Genomic DNA, 18,171 nt, shown 5'->3' with positions numbered 1-18,171 from the left:
AGAGAGCCACAGTAACGGCTTATCCTGCCTGAATTACTAAACAGACTGAAGCATCACTGCCCGCCAGCCCTCTCACCTTCTTGCAGCTGTACTAATGACGCGTAATAAAGGAATGTTCACCTTTATTGAGTGATCGAGTACGTACGACCACTATAATACAAACATTACATTCACAGAGGGCGGAATCAACTTTTAGGATGGACTATGTACAGTATTATGCAGGTATTAATACAAATATAACATTGTTTACTTATATGTACACACACACACACACACACACACACGAATAAACCTAAGTTAAAAAATAAATCATGTTTAATTTTATACAATATTTATCAAACTAAATTCAATATAAGTAAATGAAGATTAATTACACACGCACACACACACAGCCTCACGTCAAAACATGAAAGTAACGCACAACACAACACAGCACAACAAAAGTTTGGCTATCATCACTTCGCACAAACACACGATAAACTCAAGTTTTTTTTTTTTTATGTCCCCCATTGTCTTGCTTCACATTTCATCACACTAATAAACCATTTGAGCACGTGAGTGAGCACCGGGAGGGTTACTGTGGCTTCAGAACATGAGGGCACTTTTTAGGACTTCAGGACCACATTCTAATACGCTTCTACGCTGCAACCCAACTCCTTTAAAAAGGCTCTGATTGAAGTTGCACGTTTTTTTTTTTTCTTAGTTTTGATGACATATTAACAAGATTTCTACATTAATGAAAAAAAAGAAAAAAGAAAAACACTTTTGAGAGCACGGCTAATAACATGGGGCCTTTGAAAATAGTCGGGATGAGATAGTAAAGCATTTCTGAATACATGGAATGGGTTTATAGAAGAAACTGCTGGGGGAACTGTTTCAAAAAGGCCACATCATTTGTTTTCTTCAAGAGAAAACCATAACTTTGGAAAGACCAGGAATACTGTGGTGCATTTTTTTTCTTTCTTTTTTCTTTTTCGTCACAATCCATAGGGAAGGGACCTCACCCAATTTTCCCACACAAGGAAATGAACCCATTATGCCAAAGGGTTCAGATTATGGGAGAAGGTTCGGAGTTCATTAATTTAATTTCTTGCTTATATTCGTGGGTTCTATTCCAGGTTATAATGGGGATGGTTCACTGGAAGGTTTAAACAGGCGAGACTAAGCACTGGTGTTAAAATGAATTACCGTGAAGACATATAATAAAGAGAATGTTAGGAATTCATATCACTAACAAATATAAAACATGTATCAAATTCTACAGCCATTATATCAAAAGAACATCAAAGTCTTTATATTAGCACTCTACTGGATGTTTTGTTTAACATCCAGGATCCAGTAGGACGAAAAATTATGAGTTCATTTTGCTGCTTCCAATTCTAAATGATCTAGGACTGGTTCTCAACCTGGGGGAGGGGGGTACTCTCCTGTTGGGGCATGGACACTCTCCCAGGGGTCACAAGCACAGAACAGGAGGGGAAAAAAAATCATGGAAAATCACACTCACTGGCTATTAGTACAACGAAGATTCAGTTGTAATCCTTAGCCAAGGGCTATTTATCTATCTGATTCTATCTATCTATGGTGGCATAGCTGGAGTGAGTGGGACAGGGAGGATGGGGGCCCCCAACTGCATTGAAACAACTTTGGGGAGTCCCAGCTTGCAAAAGGCTGAGAACCCCTGATCATGGAGTATCTGTTATTTGTTATAACACTGCAGCGTAATACAAACCCAGGAATTCCACTTTATATTAACATGTACACATTTCTCCCAGCACTGATATGTAGAACTGACCAAATAATAAGACTGCATGAAAAGTTTTGAGGCTGGCACCTATTCAAAACAAAACAAATTGTTATGAAAGGGAAGACTTAAGCTCAAGGATTTGCTCATTTTACACAGGGCTTAGTTAGGCACCCTCCAGCACTGCAGCAGACATCACTGAGAACAGGAGGAATACTGACAAGATGTTAAAGTTTTATTGTTTCATTTTGCATTTTCCTTCATTACTAACTTCTCTTTTTTACTGTTTCTCTGGAGTGAAGGGTTGGCACCATGTACGAGTCTCCTCCAGTTGTTTCTGTCCCTTGCATCTTCCTCTATAACTTCCATCCTTTGCAGTTTACTATTAATTCACTACTAACTCCATCCTTTCAAAGTTCTGTAGTAGTCTGCACAGGGGAAGGCTCTGTCAGTCCTCTTCGCCCAAACATCACATTCTCGTTAGTTGCGCTGACGCTCAGAGGACCTTCCCCACCCTCGTCCTCGTCGTCATGGTCATCAAAGTGCTCGTAAGCAGGGTTCCTTCCTGAGGGAGTGGAGGCTGCCATGGCTGATATGTGCGGCAGGTGCTGGTGGGTGCCAAGGTGGTGGCGCTGGCCTGGGGGTGTGTTCCAGTCTTCATGAGGTAAGTGATGGTCCTCCAGCATGTGGCCACCACCATCACTGCTCCTGTTGCTGCTCTCATCACTCACTGCAGCACGTAACGGTTATACTGTCTTTAGCATTTTCCCTCCTTGAGTAATAACCACAACTATACATATAAACACTCTTCAAGACTTTAACAAATGAACTCAGTAAGAAAGTGGCTTAAGAAGACAAGAGTGCTGCACCTCCACTACCCTCAAGCTGCTCCAGTTGGAGTGACAGGTTTTAAGCATGTTTTTATGGTTCTAATGACAGATTAACAAGATTTCTACAGTATTAACAGGGAAAACACTCTTGAGTACTTGGCTTATCATCTCTGTGGCCTTCAAAAATAATCATGCTGAGAGAGCAGAATATGTACCTGAGACACCAGGGGCTCATATTCTAAAATGCTTTGCTCTCTTACCACAATATTTTCAAAGGCCACAGGGATAATTAAACCAAATTTCCAAGAGTGTTTGTCCCATAAATAATGTTGGAATCTTATTAATCTGTCACTAAACCTGTAAAAAACATCCTTGAAAACTTGTGTCACTTCAACTTGAGCTTTTTTAATGTAGTGGAGATGCGGCGTAGATGTGTTTCAGAATATGATCCCAGGAGAGTGAGGGACACAAGAGGGCAATACTTACACTGCTGCTTGGTAATGTAGGACACATTATCCATGGAGAAGTGGTGTGAGGGGCGTGAGTCCAGAGTGAGGTCCTGCACCGAGTCATCATCCATTGGTACACTCATATGCAGAACCTGAAGAAGAAGAAGAAGAAGAAGAAAGAGAAGAAGAAGAAGAAGAAGAAGAAAGAGAAGAAGAAGAAGAAGAAGAAGGAGAGAGAGAGAGAGAGAGAGAGAGAGAGAGAGAGAGAGAGAGAGAGAGAGAGAGAGAGAGAGAGAGAGAGAGAGAGAGAGAGAGAGAGAGAGAGAGAGAGAGAGAGAGAGAGAGAGAGAGAGAGAGAAACATGGATATAACAATACTTCTTTCCTCTACTCTATTATTTGAGCTAATTTTCCTAAGTCTCTTTCCTTTCTATGATCACTTTGTCTGATGCCTTTCTTTACCAGTGTTTTTCTTACTAATATTTGACTTAAAAGTGACAGAGTGATGATGATTTTGAATTACCAATGGCTGTTTTATCTTTGAAATTGCATGTTTTATCTTTTCTGTTATTTTATGGTTGGAAAAAAGAAAACATCAATGCCCCTTCTTTACTTTTTCTTTTCTTTTCATTTCATTTTTATCTTTCTTTTTGCCCTATATCCTGACAGTATCTATTTTTATTATGGATGAAAAGAAGATAAAATACAACCAATGCCTTTTTTATCACTTTTCTTTTTTCTTTTTTCCTCTTCTTTTATCCTTATTTTATCTTTTAATCTTTTACTTACCTGCACTTCGTATTCCTTGGTGGACTCGATAACGGAGCCAGCCACTCTCTCGTAGGGTGGAGCCACCACCACCATCGCCTTGTTGGTCTCGTCACGGTGCTTCATGTATCTGATGAGAGGTGAAGGGGTGGGAATGCTAGCTGTTGCTTTTGTTTTACTTTGATTACTGTATTTGCTGGTGCATTAGACACAATCTTTTTTATTTTGTTTAATAATTACTGCTGCCATAGTACAGATGCCTAGGCCTGTAAGCCTGTACCTATAACTGTGGAGATGAAGCAGTAATACACTAAACACAAATATTGTTGGATGGATGGGTGGAAGAGGGAGGAGGAGAGAGAGAGAGAGAGAGAGAGAGAGAGAGAGAGAGAGAGAGAGAGAGAGAGAGAGAGAGAGAGAGAGAGAGAGAGAGAGAGAGAGAGAGAGAGAGAGAGAGAGAGAGAGAGAGAGAGAGAGAGAGAGAGAGAGAGAGAAAGAGAGAGAGAGAGAGAGAGAGAGAGAGAGAGAGAGAGAGAGAGAGAGAGTATTAGATGTGATGGTAGTACTGCACAACCACTGTGCTGCATTACACCAGATGTGAAGACAAAACACACACTCTTTTAGGGATTTTGGCACCCCCTCTCTTCCTATTATTCATCAAAGATAAAACCAAACTTCTTGTCCTATCCATTCCTACGCTGATGATACCACCCTGCACTTTTCCACATCTTTTTGTAGAGTTTCAATCCTTCAGGAAGTAAACATTTCACAGAATGCCTGACTTCTGAGCTCTCTGAAATTTTTGATTGGGGCAAAGAAAATTTAGTAATGTTCAATGCCTTAAAACCTCAATTTCTCCATTTATCAACTCGACAACAACCTTCCAGATATATAACCCCTCTTCTTCAGTGACATTCAACTGTTCCCCTCTTCTACAATGAACATCCTTGATCTGTCCTTTACTTATAATCTAAACAGGAAACTTCACATATATCTTGGTAAAACAGCTATGAAGTTTAGGCATTCTGTGTAGTCTCTGCCAGTTTTTTCTCACCCTGTCCCCGTCCTACCCTACTACCATAGCTTTCAACTCTGTACAGGGGCCTTATCTGTCCTTTTATGGATACATACCTTGTATGTATGCTTCATGTGTAATAGGGTATTCCACTCACACCACTATTTTAGAAAGGATGGAATCAAAAACTTTTTGTCTTATCAACTTCTCTCCTCTGACTGTCTTCAGCCTCTCTCTCTCTCTCTCTCTCTCTCTCTCTCTCTCTCTCTCTCTCTCTCTCTCTCTCTCCTCATCACCGCAATGTTGCAGCTCTTGCTATCTTCTACAGATATTTTCACACTAACTGCTCTTCTGATATTGCTGACTGCAAACCTCTCCTAAAAATCTGGATGGAAAGTTACTTAAAGGGAAGAGAAATGAGAATGGTACTAAAAAGGTTGTTAAATCAAAATGGAGAAATGTAGATAGTGGAATATCGCAAGGTTCAGTGCTGGCAACAATACTTTTCATGATCTACACAAATGATATGTCTGAAGGAGTAAAGAGTTACATGAGCATGTTTGCAGACAATGCAGAATTACAAAGACACATAAGAAACAACAAAGACTGTAAAACTCTACAAGAGGATTTGAATAAAATCTGGGACTGGAGTAAGAAATGGGAGATGGAATTTAATGTGAAGAAATGTCATAATAATGGAAATGGAAAAAAGTGAAGAGACTAAAATGGACATATAAAAAGGGAAATGAAGAAATAATAAAAGTACAAGAATAGAAAGATCTGGGAGTGATAATACAGGATAGTCAACAGTTGGAGAAGCATGTAAAAAAGATATTCAGAGATACATATAAAATGGTGAGAAATATCGGAACAACATTCCACTACATGGATAAAGATATGATGAGAAAGATAATTACCACCATGATTAGACCACAGTTGTAATATTCTAAATCAGTGTGGTCTCCCCACAAGAAGAAGCATGTCAAAAAACTAGAAAGGATAAAATAGGATTGCAATGAACATGGTTCCAGAACTGAAAGAATTAAGATATGAAGACAAGTCAAAGGAAACAAATCTGCCAACACTGGAACAAAGAAGAGAAAGAGGAGACAATACAAATTTATAAATTGTGGAGTAGAGTGAAAGAAATAGATATTGAGAAACTGCTGCTAAGAGAAGTAGGAAATACCAGATACACCTGAGGACACAGCAAAAAACTAAGAAAAGGAAGATGTTTGAGTAACATAAAGAAATATAGTTTCCCACAGAGAAATACAGAAGTTTGGAACAAGCTCAGTGAGGATGTAGTATTGGCAATGAGTGTGCACTTCAAGGAAAAGTTGGACAAATGTAGATATGGAGACAGGACCACACGAGTGTAGCTCAGGGCAGGCCCTGTAAATTACAATTAGGTAAATATACACACACACACACACACACACACACACACACAGACACTATATTTTTTTCCATAACTTTATGATGAAACATATTTTTTTCCCCCCCCCCAAAAAAAAACATCTTTGTAAAATAGGGATGCTTCCTATGTAGAGGTGCATCTAATACACCAGCAAATATGGTATTTCTTTGTCCCTCCTGTCTCTCTGTCTCTTTCTCTTTCTGACCACCACCAGCTTCCCTGTAATCACTTTCACTAAACTCTGGTGTTACATTATTTGCCTACTACTACTACTACTACTATTAATAATAATAATAATAATAATAATAATAATAATAATAATAATAATAATAATAATAATAATAATAATAATAATAATAATAATAATAATCCTTGATGCTAAAGTAAAATACACATACATGATAACTATCTATCGAGACAAAAACTTCTCTCACTCCCTTCTACAGGCACAATTCAATACCAACAATGACCAAGGAAAGACCACAAAAGGGCCCAAGACCACCCACCTCTTCCACTGCACACAGATGTAGCAGATGCCAACCATGCCCATGACCACTATGATGACTGCCAAGACTAAGAGCACCACGTAGTAGGCTTCTAGTGTTGCTGCCTCGCGCACAGGCAGTGGGGGAGGCTCCGTCACCTGAAGGAAAACCAGGAAGAGGAGCCTGTTAGCACCTTGACATATATTGATAGACTGATAGGATGTTGGATAGATAGGTGGATAGATGGAAAGGAAAGTAGTATAAACAAATGGATGAATAGGTATCTACGTAGGTATACAAGTAAGTGGATAGATAGATGGATAGGAAGGTAGGTCAGTGTGCAAGTGGACAGATGGATAACTAGGTAAGTATGTAGGTAGGTAGGTAGATAGATTAGTTAAATGGATAGCTAGGAAGGCAGGTAAGTAGGTAGGTAGCTGGCTAGCTAGGTGGATAGTTGAATAGATGGATAAGCAGGAAGGTTGGTGGCACAAGGCTGTTTGTGTTAATCTACCACTTATATATCTAATTTTAAACAAGAGACATAAAATAAACCTCTCTCTCTCTCTCTCTCTCTCTCTCTCTCTCTTTCCAGACCAACTCTGAAACACTTCTGTGCTGCACCTCTACTATTTTCAAAAGGCTCTAGTTGAAGTAACAAAGGTTTTCAAATGTGCTTTTATGGTTCTTGTGACAAAGTGACATGATATCTACATTATTAAGAGAAGAAACAGTCTTGAGAACCCAGCTAATCATCCCTGTGGCCTTAAAAAATTGTCATGGTGAAAGTGAAATGCTTCTGAATGCGGGCCTCTCTCTCTCTCTCTCTCTCTCTCTCTCTCTCTCTCTCTCTCTCTCTCTCTCTCTCTCTCTCTCTCTCTCTCTCTCTTACCGGGGCTGGAGGCAGGACAGGGGCGTATATCCTTGGCATTCATGCCATCTAGCGCTGCTGTCACATGGAACAGCAGCTTCTGTCTCTCTGCTTTCTCTTCTGCCAATCTATCAAAGAAAAATAAGAACCTGCTAAGGGATGAAGAAAGAGTAAACATGTCTGCATTCCAGATATATGTAGTTTACTTCCACTCTATCAATTATATTCTTAGACATCTCTCTTAAGACCATATTATAAAACAGTTCTGTGCCATACTTCCACTACTTTCCCAAGGCTCTAGTCTAGTTGAAGTTACATGGGTAAAATTTCAAGGGTGTTTTTATGGTTCTTGTGGGAGATCAACAAGATTTCTACATTAATAGGAAAAACATTCTTAGGAACTTAACTAATCATTTATTTGGCCTTAGAAAATAATTCTGATGAAGTTACAAGTGTTTCAAAAGGTTCTAGTTGAAGTTACACATGTTTTTTTTTAAATCTTTTTGTGGTTCTAGTGATAGATTAACGTTTTTACATTATGTATAGGAAAAACACTCTTGAGAACATAGCCAATCAATTCTATAGCTTTGGAAAATAATCATGGAGAGAGAGAGAGAGAGAGAGAGAGAGAGAGAGAGAGAGAGAGAGAGAGAGAGAGAGAGAGAGAGAGAGAGAGAGAGAGAGAGAGAGAGAGAGAGAGAGAGAGAGAGAGAGAGAGAGAGAGAGAGAGAGAGAGAGAGAGAGAGAGAGAGCAGATTTCAGAATATGGGTCTCACTTTTCCAGCTGTGGGTGTTGGCGAGGGAGAAGCCGCCCGCTTGCCTCATCTACCACGTGGAACCAAACATCGGTGCCGGTGGCATCACTCAGCACAATGCTGCTGTTGCCCATGAAGCGACGCGACTCAATCTTTTCAATGCCGATGATGTGCTCTGGAGCAGAGAGGAGAGATGGAGGGCATGTATGAAAAAATATCCAAGAGAAAGAGAGAGGGAAATGTATGAAAATTGTATGAGAGAGAGAGAGAGAGAGAGAGAGAGAGAGAGAGAGAGAGAGAGAGAGAGAGAGAGAGAGAGAGAGAGAGAGAGAGAGAGAGAGAGAGAGAGAGAGAGAGAGAGAGAGAGAGAGAGAGAGAGAGAGAGAGAGAGAGAAAGACTATAAATTCATAAACTGCATCACAGACTCCTTTCTTTATACTATGGCAATGAAATCAAGAGACAGGGGTATGTATAAGGAAGGGAAATACTCTGAAAACTGTATGAAATCAAAAGAAATGGATAAGAATAAGAAAAAGAAAGGCAAAAGAGAGAAGTACTTAAGAGAGGGTGTGACACAGGCAGTGAGGGATACTATGAGAGGGTTATGCATACTGGAGGGATGTTTGAAATGTCAAGAGAGAGGTATAGTACTAAAGAGAAAAGGTGACACAGACAGTGAGGGGCACTAGGAGGAAGTTTGTACTAAAGTATTCCTGCAGGACAAGACAGGGTGTCTAAGGAGTCAAGGGAAAGACACTAAAAGGAATGGGTGATGCAGACAGTGAAGGTTAGTTAGGGTACTAGGGAGGGGGTTATACAGGGGTACTAAGATGGGATGATGCAGTGAGGGGTCCTAGGGAGGGGTTCATACTTACTAGAGTGTTCCTGCAGGACTGCCACAAGGTCATCTCTATTGTCCTTGACGAGTTCTGGTGAGCCATCCACCACCAGCACCATTCGATGAATGTCCTCCACCAAGTTGACCTGAGATATGCATGATGCTTACTGACCTTGCTCCTCCTCCTCCTCCTTCACACAATATGTTAACTTCCTTCTCCTCCTCCTTCACACAATATGTTAACTTCCTCCTCCTCCTCCTTCACACAATATGTTAATTTATTTTTCTTTCCCTCACAATATATACCAAGTGTAAGAATAAATTCTTTTCCTTCTATGCTTTGGTTTTCCACTCAGCAAACTTTGTAGAAACTTGAAAGAAAGAAAAAAGAAAAAAACAATCAAACAAAGAAAATACTCACATTCCATCACCATACACACACACACACACACACACACACACACACGCACACACACACAAGAAAAAAGAAAGGAAAAAGAAAAGAAAAAAGAAAAATATTTACATTCCAGCATCACACAGACACATAAGACAGAAAAAAGAAAAAGAAGTAAAGAAAGAAACAAAAACATTCCAATTCCATCACACACATAAAAGAAAGAATCAAACAAGCAAACAAACAAAAGAAAAACACTCACATCCCATCACACACAAACACACACACACACACACACACACCCTTATCACCTCTACCACTGGGAGTACAACACTCACAATAACAGGGACGGAGGTGAAGTGGGAGGGTCCACCACGCTGGCCCGGATTGTCCACAGCCTTCACTGACAGGTTGAACGGTAGCAGCTCACGGGGTACTGAGGACATCTCCCGCTCCGTCTTCAATAGTCCTGTGTCCCGCCCCACACTGAAGTAACCGCCTCTGTTGCTCTCAGGCACCAGGTGGTATTCAACTGTGCCAAACTCCCCAGAATCCTTGTCTTTAGCCTGTGAACAAAGGGAGTGTGAGGTGTGAGGGGAGGAATGGAGTGTGTGAGGAAAAGAACAGAGTTTGAGGGGGAGTAGAATGTGAGGGGGTGAATGGAGTGTGTGTGAGGGAATTAAGGGAGTGTGAAGAGGGAATGGAGCATGAAGGGAGAAGGAAAGGGGTGTGAGGGGGGAATAGAGTATGATGGGAGAATGGAGTGTGATGGGGAATGAAATGTGAGAGGGAATAGAGTGTGGTGGGGGAATGAGGGGAGTGTGAGGGAAGGATTGGAAGATGATGGGAAAAGAGAGAAGTGTGAGGGAAGAAGGGTATGTGAGAGGGGAGGGGAGTATAAGGGGGGAATACAGTGTAAGGGGGGAAATGGAGTGTGATGGGGAAAAGGAAGGAAGTGTGAGGTGATGGTGATGCTAGGAGAGGCTCAACACATCACAGCATGATGAAGTAGACTGAACATTGTCGCAGTCTGATCATTACCACGAAGCACATTTGCTTTATGGTACACAGAACAGATGGTGTATAAATGAGATGGTTTGGTCATGTAGTAAGAAGAGAAAACTAGGACCCAATTAAAGGAGCCTGAAGAAAATCAATTAAGGAAAGAAGATCAAAGGGAAGACAGAGTGAGGTGAAGGGATGGAATTGTGATAGAACTGCAAAGGATGAAAGTCACAAAAGAAGATGTGCAGGACAGAAACAACTGGAGGAGACTCATGCATGGCATCAACCACACACTCTAAGGAAATGGCAAAAGAAGAACAGATATAAGTATAATATTGTTTCTTGGCTTCATAATGTTATAATTCTAACACAAGCTAGTCCATGTGCTGTACTGGGAGTAAGATTGTAAACTGACTGAGTTAGGGCAAAGTTGAACATATACTGTTCTACTTTGAAGTCAGGGTACCACAACAAGGCCCATATTCAAAAACACTGCTCTCACCACAACTGTCTTCCAAGGACACAGAGATGATTAGCCAAGTTCTCAAGTGTGCTTCTCCTTTTAATAATGTAGAAATCTTGTTCATCTGTCACCAGAGCCATATAAATACCCTTAAAAACATGTTAAACTTCAACTAGAACATTATGAGAGTAGTAAAGGAACAGAACAGAAGTGTTTCAGAATATGAAGACACTGCCACCTGAGGTCACAATAGAGTACAAGTACAAGTAACAGACATGAGCCAGGAATACATTCATAACTCTTCAACCATGAACTGAACACACCACTACACTGGCAGACAGTTCGTGATAATCTGCTGCTGCAAAACTCTGGCAGTGGTGGGATTCAAACCCATGCCTCCAAAGAGACTGGTACCTTAAACCAGAACCTGACATTTAGAGTGATCTCGTATTGTGTGACTCATTGCTACATTGAGATAAGTCACCACGGCACTATTCAGAAAACACTGTCCTGCACTCAGGACAATGAAACACCCCCAATACTACTTCAGAATAACACCCCAATACTACTTCAGAATAATGCCCATCTTAAGCTCATATTCTAAAATGTTTTGCTCTCTCACCACCACTATTTTCAGAGGCTATAGAGTTGATTATCCAGATTCTCAAGACTCTCCTATGAATAATGTAGAAATTTTGTTAATCTGTCACTAGAACTATAAAAACACTTGAAAACCTGTGCTATTTCAAGTAGAGCCTTTTAAATGTGGTTGAGGTGCAGAAAGAAATGTTTCAGAATGTTACTCAAGTAGATCGATCATTATTTTTCTCTTTTCTGAAAAGTAACATAATATACATAATGCTACTGGGATAACTCTAACCTGGTATAAGAAATGCATGGAATAAAAAAAAAAAATTTGTGAACTATTTTGACATAGAAAAGGTAAAAAGGTAAAAGGAATTCTGGCACACAAACAGTTTTGCATTTTCATCACTCGTACTAAGACCAGCTTAGAGATTTCTCAGTAATACATGCTGAGACTCTATGAACACAACTGTCCCACTCACCACCACCTGCAGCACAGGCGTGGATATCCTGGAATCCTCAGCAACATAGGCGAAGAATTTGCCATGCGTGCGGTCATTGTATGGCGATGGGAAGATAAACTCTGGCTTGTTGTCATTCGTGTCAGTGACGCTTACATTGACCTGGCAGAGGGAAGGATGTGGGCAGGTGAAGGGTGGCAGTAATTAAGAAGAAATAGGTATGGTAGCAAATAAAACTACTTATTATTTAATTTAGTTTTAATGACAATGGGTCCTTTTGTTTATGAGTCTCTGGCCTAGGCCAAATAAAAGGCTTAAAAAAAGGCCCATAGAATTTTTTATTTGAACTTTTCTTTCTTTATCTATCTATCCATCTACCTATCTGTTTTTAATGTTCTTTATCTATCAATCTATCTATTTCTATATTTCTTTATATCTTTTATTTACCTGTTTTTAATGTTCTTTACCTATCTATCTATCTATCAATCTATCTATGTATCTATGTACCTATCTATTTGTTTATTTATTCACTTGATATTTCTTCTTTAAATATGATCCAAGTCAGGCTACACTGCCCTTCTGAGATGCATCCCTTACCTGCGCCTGCCTGTTCTCGGTGCTTGGTGGAGCCTCAGGAGCCTCCAGCACCACAGTGAGACTGTAGTCCTGCTGCACCTCGTAGTCCAACGGCCCCACCACCACCACGCCACAGTGCCTCTCCGCTGTCACCTCCATACCAAATACACCTGCCCACCCCACCACAGGTAATACTGGCACCATTACTCAGGTTGTGGTAGTATTTAGTAGGAGTTTAAAGAAATTCATGGTTGTTTTGGTGTCTCTATCTCCACTTTTAACAGGTTGTAATGGAAGTTATTGGGATTTTCAAAGTAGCAGTAGCAGTAGTAGTAGTAGTGGTAGTAGTAGTAGTAGTAGTAGTAGTAGTAGTAGTAGTAGTAGTAGTAGTAGTAGTAGTAGCAGCAGCAGCAGTAATAGTAGCAGCAGCAGCAGGAAACAGTAGTAGTAGTAGTAGTAGTAGTAGTAGTAGTAGTAGTAGTAGTAGTAGTAGTAGTAGTAGTAGTAGTAGTAGCAGCAGCAGCAGCAGCAGCAGCAGCAAGTAGTAGTAGTAGTAGTAGTAGTAGTAGTAGTAGTAGTAGTAGTAGTAGTAGTAGTAGTAGTAGTAGTAGTAGTAGTAGTAGTAGTAGTAGCAGCAGCAGCAGCAGCAGCAGCAGCAAGTAGTAGTAGTAGTAGCAGCAGCAGCAAGTAGTAGCAGTAGTAGTAGTAGTAGTAGTAGTAGTAGTAGTAGTAGTAGTAGTAGTAGTAGTAGTAGTAGCAGTAGCAGCACCAAGTAGTAGTAGTAGTAGCACCAAGTAATAGTAGTAGTAGTAGTAGTAGTAGTAGTAGTAGTAGTAGTAGTAGCAGCAATAGTATTAGCAGCAGTAGTAGTGGTAGTAGTAACAGTAGTAGTAACAACAGTAGCAGCAGTAGTATCAACCCCAACTAACCTTCCTCATTGCCTCCTGTAATGGCACAGCGTAGCTTTTTGGGTGAGTCAGGTCTGTGCAGCACCGTCAGCTTCTTCACCAGGGTGTTGGCAGTGGCGTCCTCGGGTACCTCAGCAGAGAAGTGGGCGTCTGTAAAGGTGGCCCAGACCTCAGGGGGTGGTGGCTCCTCTCCCATCCTTGCCACAGAGATGGAGGCAGTGGAAGTGGTGGTGAGCTGTGGTGTTCCCCCATCACTTGCCACCACTTGCAGCTGTTGGGGTTGAGGGGCGAATCTGTAGTGCTTCTGTAGTGATGGATTTTATCTCATTTCTTTTTTTTACCTTTGAAATTGACTTGTTTTTTTGGGGGGTACTTCTGTAGTGCTTGATTCGCTCACTTAGTCAATTATATGCACTCATTCATTCACTGATTCACTCAGTCACTCATTTACTTATGTCTCACTTACCTCACTTCACTCTCCTTCCTTCCATCCTCTACACTCTCCCCTCACTTATCTCTTACTCCCTTCCCTTCCCTCACTCACTCACACACCACAAACTTGGACTCCTTCTCAGCCTTATTCACTCATTCATTCACTTATTCACTTACATTAACTCACTTATTCACTCATATCCTTTACTTGCCTCACTTTACTCAGTCCTGTTACTCATACTTCATTACCTCCCCTTTACTCATTCTCTCATACTCTTCACTATACTCAATCTTGTCATTCACACCTCACTCCCTTCCCTTTACTCACTCACTCACTCACTTCAAAGTCGGACTCCTGCTCAGCCTGTAGATCCACCTTGACAGTAATAGCACCAGATTCCCCATCAATAGCAAAGTAATCAGGTGCCTTGCCATAGCCCACTAGTTCATAAGTTACCTGCAGAAGGCCATGAAGGGATGAGAGGTTAGCTTAGGTAGTTTTTTTTTTTTCATTATTATTTTTTTAACCCTTTCACTGTGACATGAAACAATTAGCAGCACCAGAAACAATGCATGAAATCTTTATAATAATCTACTAAAAAAAGTTAGTGATGAAAAAGAATACATTTTGCAATTTCTTAACAGTTCAGAGATTGGATGTGACTATAGAACAAGTAAAGATGGCTCAGAGTGATTGGTAATTAAGGGAAGGTGTACCAAGTGGCAGTCAAAGGCTTAAACAATGCATCACTCTTGTCTATTCAGCTTTGTATCTCTTAAGCCCTCTTTCTTCCCACTTTCTTAATCTTTTTTGTCTTATACATAAATATCTCTACATTTCTTAATTAATCTTCTCTTCTTTCTCCCTCCCTCCTGTCTATCCCTTTCCTTCCTTCCTTCCTCCTTTCTGAGTGATATAGTTTTCTTCATTTCACATTTTTCCTTATTCCATCTTCCTGCTATTTATCTTATCTGTCCATCTCACTCTTCCCTGCTTTCCTCACCTCACTGTTGGGTCTTGTGCCATCAGCATCTGTGGCAAGGACAGTGGCAACCAAGGTACCAGGGGGTGAGTCTTCTGGCAGTGTGAGGGGTGGCAGGGGAACACTGAACACTGGTGGGTTGTCATTGTCATCTAGGACAGTCACCAGCACTGAGCATGTTGCCTGAGTAGAAGAAGGGGAGAGTGAGTGAAGGTAGAAGAAATGGAGGTAGAGAGGGAAGAAAGAGAAGGAAAGTAAAGGTAGGAGATAAGAGAGAGAGAGAGAGAGAGAGAGAGAGAGAGAGAGAGAGAGAGAGAGAGAGAGAGAGAGAGAGAGAGAGAGAGAGAGAGAGAGAGAGAGAGAGAGAGAGAGAGAGAGAGAGAGAGAGAGAGAGAGAATGAGTAAAGAATGGAATAAATTTATGGAGAAATGTTGATAGATTATTTGGAGGGAGAGAAGGGAAGGAAGAAAGAAGGATAGGAAGTGTGATGAGTTTTGAGTTTTCAGAAATAAGAATATGGAAGGAAAAAAGAAGGGAAGAGGGAAAAAAAAAAGGAGCAAAGAAAGTAGGGGAAGAAGGAAGGATAAAAGGAAGATGAAGATAAATGTTTGGTGTTTCCAGAAATAAAGAAAAGTATACACATTAAACACATACTCCCTCTCTCTCTCTCTCTCTCTTTCTGGATCATATTATGAAACCCTTCTATGCCATACCTCTACTCCATTCAAAAGGTCCTAGTTAACATTATATGGATTTTTAAGGGTGTATTACAGTTCTTGTGACAGATTAACAAGATCTCCACATTATCAACAGAAAAAAACTCTTGAGAACCGACTAATCATCTCTGTGGCCTCTGAAAAATAGTCATGGTGAGAGAGCAGTATGTTTCTGAATATAAGCCTCTCTCTCTCTCTCTCTCTCTCTCTCTCTCTCTCTCTCTCTCTCTCTCTCTCTCTCTCTCTCTCTCTCTCTCTCTCTCTCTCTCTCTTTCTGTCTCACCTGGGGGTTGTCCAGGGTGTTTTCCAGGGTGCCCACCACAATGGTGTGCCGTGGGGCCGCCTCATAGTCCAGGCCCCGCACAGTTGTGATGCGGCCACTCTTGGGCTCCACACTGAACAGCTTGGGGTCTCCGTTCACCATCACATAGGTAATCTGAGGGACAGAGGACCATTGGATAAATAAATACAGTATGTGATTCTACACTATGAACATTTTTAGAGTTGATGTAAGTATGTGATTCTACACTATGAACATTTGTAGAGTTGACATTTTTTAATAGGTTAGATCAAGAATAAAAACAAAAAATACTTTTGTTCATGATAGTAAAAGAACATTTGGTGAATAAATATGATTCTTAATCCTGTTTACTTGTAGAATAGATATTTCTAATAGGTAGATAAAAAATAAAGAAATAAAAAAAATAAAGAATGTCACTGAGCTGACAGTCTGTAAGCCTAACTGGCATCTGGTGAGAAACATCAAGAATAACAACAAATACACTTTTGTTCATTACAGTAATAGAGGAACAAATGCAGTGGTGAAAAATCTGTGTAATTTCATCACTTTTCGTTGAAGAATGAATGTTATTATTGACACATTATGTACCTAAAGTAAGAGGAAAAGCACCTGTACTGCACGACTGTGGGAGAGAGAAGGAAGAACAATAGTAATGATAAATCTGTCTCTTTACCACGTTGATGTAAAGAAAATGCATTTTTTCACATGTTACATATCTGAATGAAGAGGAAGAATACCCTCATTGATGAAGATTAGATGTAAGAAGAGGAAGCCACTGATAAATAAAACAAAAAATACCATGTTCATAGCACTGACAGGTAGCGAAGAGGAACAGCTTTCAGATAAATGACACAAAACAGTGATAATTTTTAGTTTAAGACCACAGCTCCTTTTTATAATTCAATGTTATCTTATTTTTTGTACAGGTTGACACCCAAAAATCCGGCAACCTCCAGACCTGAGGAGTGCTGGATTTTTTAAAATGCCAGATTTTGTTATGGTTACATATGGTGTATATATTTAAAAGAAAATTACTACCTGTACAGTCAAATGTTGTACGTTTCACAAATGGTTCGCACAGACATACTGCTATCAATTTTTTTTTAGCACTTCCACTTTCTCTGTGATCAACAACACACGATGTTTATGTTTTACACCGCTTCTTTTCTTTGTTGAATCTGTAATGGGGCTATACAGCAGCATATAAATGATTAAATGAGGAGGATTGAGCATGAATGTCAGTTAGCAGGTGCAAACAAGACCCAATGGCTGATTCTGGAGTACGGCGCCATCAAAATATAAATAACACCTCCAAAATATAGTGCAGTAAATTTGAAAATGTGCTCCAAAACGTATGCTGGAAATCTGAAGGAGCTGGATTATTGATGGCTGGATTTTTTAATGTCAACCAGCATATGTAATGTTTAAATAAGAAAAATAAAAAAGAGGAAGGCACTCACTGCAGGAACAGAGTCAGGATCAGTGGCGTTGACGGTGGTGAGGACTGCATCAGCCTGGTTCTCCGGCACGCTGGCCTCATACACCTGTTGGGAGAACACAGGCAGCTCATCCCCCATGTCGCTCACGAGCACTGTCACTGTGGCCGTGGAGAGGCGCGGATCGGCTGCTCCATCCTGCGCTGTCACCACCAGGAGGTGCACCTGAGGAAGGATATTTTGTATACTTATCCATGCCATTCCTTATATACCAACAAGTTGTGGAGTTAAATGACTGAAGGAAAAAACACTTACAGACTCCATTTTTATGATGATAATGTAAACATGAAAGATTTATGTAGTGTGTAAATATTGAAAATTATTTTAAGCATTAGCACTTTATAATTTCCTTACTGAGTGTCACCAGCATATTTTCTGTAATATCTTTGTAATACATGCAGTTCAAAACAATAATATTAACTCTTGTGTACAAACATACTTATACCAAGGTTGCCCCCACAAAAAAAGGGTAGCCAAGACAAGGCACACAACATTCACATTCACACTCATTCATACCACTCTCTCAGCCCCCTGGCTACCAATGGAGAAAAAAAGTACTCCTGCCCTTACTTTATAGGGATCAGTCACATAGCTGGGACAGTTTGGTCCAGAACAAGGCTCCTTCATACATAAGTAGAACATAGTATTACATATACTTTCTTGGTGTTTCCCAAA

The 18,171-nt window shown here is 40.3% G+C and overlaps 1 protein-coding gene across 1 annotated transcript in view; it reads right to left on the bottom strand.

Annotated features, from left to right (window-relative positions):
* Positions 1–105: 105 nt before the first annotated feature.
* LOC135112186 (cadherin-99C-like) overlaps positions 106–18,171 on the bottom strand; it is an 81,293-nt gene continuing 63,227 nt past the window's right edge. Inside the window, 16 exon segments of the mRNA XM_064026291.1 lie at positions 106–2,474; positions 3,061–3,175; positions 3,812–3,920; positions 6,732–6,868; positions 7,603–7,605; positions 7,607–7,709; positions 8,358–8,511; positions 9,213–9,321; positions 9,908–10,135; positions 12,105–12,245; positions 12,681–12,829; positions 13,589–13,838; positions 14,340–14,456; positions 15,004–15,165; positions 15,983–16,135; positions 17,461–17,661. Coding sequence (XP_063882361.1) covers positions 2,155–2,474; positions 3,061–3,175; positions 3,812–3,920; positions 6,732–6,868; positions 7,603–7,605; positions 7,607–7,709; positions 8,358–8,511; positions 9,213–9,321; positions 9,908–10,135; positions 12,105–12,245; positions 12,681–12,829; positions 13,589–13,838; positions 14,340–14,456; positions 15,004–15,165; positions 15,983–16,135; positions 17,461–17,661 — 2,451 coding nt within the window. The 3' untranslated portion in view covers positions 106–2,154.

This window comes from Scylla paramamosain, chromosome 23 (genome assembly GCF_035594125.1).
Source record: "Scylla paramamosain isolate STU-SP2022 chromosome 23, ASM3559412v1, whole genome shotgun sequence".
Lineage (NCBI taxonomy): Eukaryota > Metazoa > Arthropoda > Malacostraca > Decapoda > Portunidae > Scylla > Scylla paramamosain.
This window is presented reverse-complemented; position numbering and strand designations above follow the sequence as displayed.